The 4,538-nt window shown below is 34.4% G+C and overlaps 1 protein-coding gene across 1 annotated transcript; it reads left to right on the top strand.

Annotated features, from left to right (window-relative positions):
- Window positions 1-286: 286 nt before the first annotated feature.
- LOC132312097 (ras-related protein Rab2BV-like) lies at window positions 287-3,664 on the top strand. Its single transcript, XM_059810348.1, has 3 exons — window positions 287-469; window positions 668-860; window positions 2,814-3,664. Exons 2-3 carry the CDS (start codon window positions 696-698, stop codon window positions 3,300-3,302), a joined length of 654 nt encoding a protein of 217 aa, XP_059666331.1. The 5' UTR covers window positions 287-469; window positions 668-695; the 3' UTR covers window positions 3,303-3,664.
- The last annotated feature ends 874 nt before the right edge of the window (window positions 3,665-4,538 follow it).

Below are 4,538 nucleotides of genomic sequence, written 5' to 3'. Positions count from 1 at the left end.
GCCTGTATCCACAATACAATGGGCATGTACCAAGTTTACGACACGCATAAAAAATGTACCAATACCCATTCTTATAAAAACCTTGAATTGTGTACAGATTAGGCCCGAAAACATATCGCATAGGATTGCAATTGACTACCAAATAAAGGTTCGAACATAAAATAATAATAATAATAAAATAAAAAATAATAATAATAATTTTCATAAAAGAAGATGAGAAAATTCCACATATATTAAAAATATATAATATATGTACATATACATTTTTTTTATTTTTTGAAATTTCCGAGTTTTGCTGATTGTATCCACTGAATGACCGTTTAGTTCCTGTTCCGTCGGTTATTCTGGATTTGCAAATGCTCTCTCCCTTTCTTCATTCTCTTCCCCCTAAAATTCTCTGCAATTCTCGGCACCGAAAATCTCCATTACCGTGTGTTTTTTCATCTTTCAAATCATCCATCTGTTTATGGTTAGTTTGTTCTGTTTCTCTCACCTTCCCAGGAAAATAAAAAAAGAAAATGCTAACAAGGGAACCCATCTTTGATTTCCTTAGAAACAAACGAAAGATTGGGTTGATTTTTGTTTTCTTTGATTTGGTTTCTGCTTTATAGCATTGTGTGAATTGATACACTTTTTTTGTTAATTGATTGTAATTGGATCTTGATAGGTTTGTAGGGGAGTGAAGAGAAGAATCAATGGCATACAAGGTTGATCACGAGTACGATTATCTATTCAAGATCGTCTTAATTGGAGATTCGGGTGTGGGAAAATCCAACATTCTTTCCAGGTTTACGCGGAATGAGTTCTCCTTGGAATCTAAATCCACCATTGGTGTCGAATTCGCTACCAGAACACTTCAGGTCAATTTCAATGTCTATGATCTCCAATTTTTTGGTTGTATTTTATGTAGTTTCAGTTTATTGGGACTTGTAGATCCTTTGACCTATTTGATTTAGAAACCTTTTTGGAAAAATAATTGTAACAATTGAGAAATTGCAATTTTTGAATGAAATGTAAGCTAGGTGTTTGAATAAAAGTTACAATGAAGAGAAGAGAAAACTTCTAAAATCAGTGAATAGAAACATGAATGTTACCAAATGCAGCATTAACTAGTCAGTTAATTGTTCTTTTAATAAATTGTTTATGCACTATGATGTAAATGGAATTGGTATGTATTATTTGTTTGTATGTGATTAATTGATATCTATCTTGTCTTTGTTGTTTACTTTTAATTTTCTATGCTTTTATAATAGGAACGCATTTGAATTCTTTTCTGTTTGAATGGCATTGTTTGACAGTTTAAATTTGGAATTAAATTGGTCAAGAAATGTTAGAAACCAAATGAGGTATAGATTTATCTGTACCAAAATTTTTAACTTCACTTATGTGATTGGAACACGTATAGAACCATCTCGATCAATGAAGAAGCAAATACAATAATTTAGTTTGGTATGGTCTAATTATTTAGGATATTAAGGTCTCATTATCACCATATGCATGTGTGAGAGAAAAAGAGGAGTCCATTTGGATGTGCTACCATGGGGGACTTTACAATAGGTGGACTTGCTGTCCCATTTGCCCGTAAAAATGAGTTGTTTGGAATGGGTTGTTTTTTGATGTTCACTGAGGAACCATCAATCTTTCAGTCAATTGGATGCCAGTTGACTTGCTCATTGGTTTAACTGGTTGGATGATGATGAATCATGGAATGTTAATATAACAGTGGCTGGCATATTGACGGGAAATTTGTGTTAATGAAAAGGTGCAGAAAGTGGGATTGGCATAAAAAATGTTGTTGACTTCTTTTGTTGAGATATGGATCACACTTCTTTTATTTAGTCCATATAGAGCAAAACTTTGGCCTCTCTTGACCTTTTTTTTAGTTTTAATTTTTTTTTCTTGCTCAAAATCACCCATGAGAATCAAAATTTTTTTTTTCTTTCCTTTTTTTCTACAATGCTAAGAACATGTATGAGAATTTTACATAAATTTAACTCCATGCCTCATTTTGATAGCAATGTAAATTATTGCTTATACCGTCCATTTAAACAGTATTCATAAATCTAATATGCTCTCTCTGTTTCATGAATTTGCATGTTACATATTTTTGGACGGGATGAATTGATCCATTCTAGAATATCATGGATAGTATTTTTTTTCAGTTCAAGAGTTTTGCGGATGAAAAGTGAACAACCTGATGTACTTTTACCCTGAACTGTTGAAGTAATATGGTGAAATGGAGTGATTTTTCATTTACAATCTGACCTCTATTTTTTACCTTTAAAGTAGGTGTTTGTGGTAAATATTGAGCTTTCCTTTGGATTGGGGTTTATCAAGACTAATTCTGCGAGCTTGCGGAATACAATGGGATCTTTGCAGAGTTGCTCATTATGAGTGTTAAGATCAATTTGACTGGGAAGTCCAATGGCAAAAAGAGGGGGATTCATTTGCTCGTTATTTAGTACAAATCGGTGAAATGAAAGAATCCGTAAAATTTATTCAACAGCCTCTAGAATTACAAGCATAAATCAAAGTAAAATGATCAATAAAAGCAATGTTGGAGGTTTATATCAATTTGTATCTTATGTTTCAGCAGTTACTCATTGATCTGCTTACTGATCAGGAAGATTCTTTTTATAGAGCCATCGAGTGTTTGCCACTTGCTTTATCTAGGACCCTAGGTCTCTTCTATGCCTAAGAATATGAGAGAGCCCATCCATTTAGATATCCATTTATGTATGTGTTTGCAAGCATTACTCTGCATGCGTCTGATGATATTTCTTGCCAATTTAGCTTAAAACATTTTGGTTCAGGTAGAGGGCAAGACGGTGAAGGCACAAATATGGGACACGGCTGGTCAGGAGAGATACCGAGCCATCACAAGTGCTTATTATAGAGGTGCAGTTGGTGCACTCATGGTCTATGACATAACCAAGAGGCAAACGTTCGAGAATGTCCAGAGGTGGCTCAATGAACTGAGGGACCATGCCGACTCCAACATTGTCATCATGATGGCTGGAAACAAGTCCGACCTGAATCACCTTAGAGCAATCCCCGAACACGATGCTAAATCATTGGCTGAGAAGGAAGGGTTGTCATTCCTCGAGACTTCAGCATTGGAAGCAATTAATGTGGAAAAAGCATTCCAGACAATCTTGTTGGAGATTTATCAGATAATAAGCAGGAAGGCATTGGCAGCTCAGGAGGCAGCTGGTACTTCTGGGCTTCCCGGTCAAGGCACCACCATTAATGTTGGGGATTATTCAGGTAATTCGGGAAAGAAAGCTTGTTGTTCTAATTGACACTGGCAGACATGAAAGAAGTGCCAGCGTGACAAAGACAAATTTTGTTCAACCGCAATAGAAAATGTGGGATATGTGCCGCCTTCTTTAGCAATTTTTTGAATAGTGATCATGTGAGGGAACACCAATTGCTGCTAAGAACCACTGTTGAGCTAGATATCACAATGTTAATCATCTACTTCACTGGAACAAAGAAGAATGTTTCGAAATTTTGTGTCACATTATAGGCAGGTATACAAAAACAAAACCTTGTAATTGTAGTTTTACTTTTATATTATTGTTAAGATCATCAGTATTTTTCAATCTTTCAATCAACTTTTCTGTTCATTTTTTTATTAGCACGAATTAAATTCAAGCTTTCAGATTGCTTTTGACATTGTATTTAAAAATGTAATAAATGTTTGAGTGGTGCTGTGTAGCTTTAAGATGAGATGGACTGTTAAAAGGCATTTTAAAGTGTGATATCTGGATGGCCAAGTCAGGGCTTTAAGATGAGATGGAGTGTTAAAAGGCATTTTAAAGTGTGATATCTGGATGGCCAAGTCAGGGCTTTAATTAATCCCAAGGGGTTGGCTTAGTTGAAAAAGATTTAGGTCTTGGTGTCTTACGAAACATCAGACCTCAGGATCGATTCTTCTTAAAAGCAAACAATTTCTTAGGGGCTACGCTCACGGATATAGTCTGAGTTTTACCTGATTAGTCGGGACAAAACCCCGAACACCCCGATTATATAAAAAAAAAAAAAACAAAAATTAAGACTTTAATTCCTTAGATTCTTTTATTTGGTTTAGTAATCAAACCATTTTCATTTTATGGAACTCCCAAAAGGAAGGTTGTTTAAAGGTGGATTGATGGCATGGATTGATCATTGGGTCAAAACTTTAGGACATGAAATATTTAAAGAGGGAGTAATGATACTTGCACTAATTTGTTGCAGTGAATTATCTAACCGAATGCTTTTGATTGGTTATTTATGCACAATAGATATAAGTGTAGGGCCCATTTTTTTATTTATGCATAAATAAACCAATTAAAAGAAAAAGGTCTGATAATTCACTACAACAAATTGCGTAAATAAAGAAGTAAAGCCTTCCACTTACATGTATTATGCATAAATAACCAATCAAAAACATTCGATTTGATAATTCACTGCAACAAATGATACAAGTATCATTACTCTTAAATGTGATAAAACACATATTCTTAATAAGAGAGTTATTGGAGTCGCATAAAAAA

The sequence above is a fragment of the Cornus florida genome, unplaced genomic scaffold, assembly GCF_030987335.1.
Source record: "Cornus florida cultivar Cherokee Brave unplaced genomic scaffold, ASM3098733v1 CherokeeBrave_3.0.0_Hap2_Chr06, whole genome shotgun sequence".
NCBI classification, from domain to species: Eukaryota; Viridiplantae; Streptophyta; class Magnoliopsida; order Cornales; family Cornaceae; genus Cornus; species Cornus florida.
This window is presented reverse-complemented; position numbering and strand designations above follow the sequence as displayed.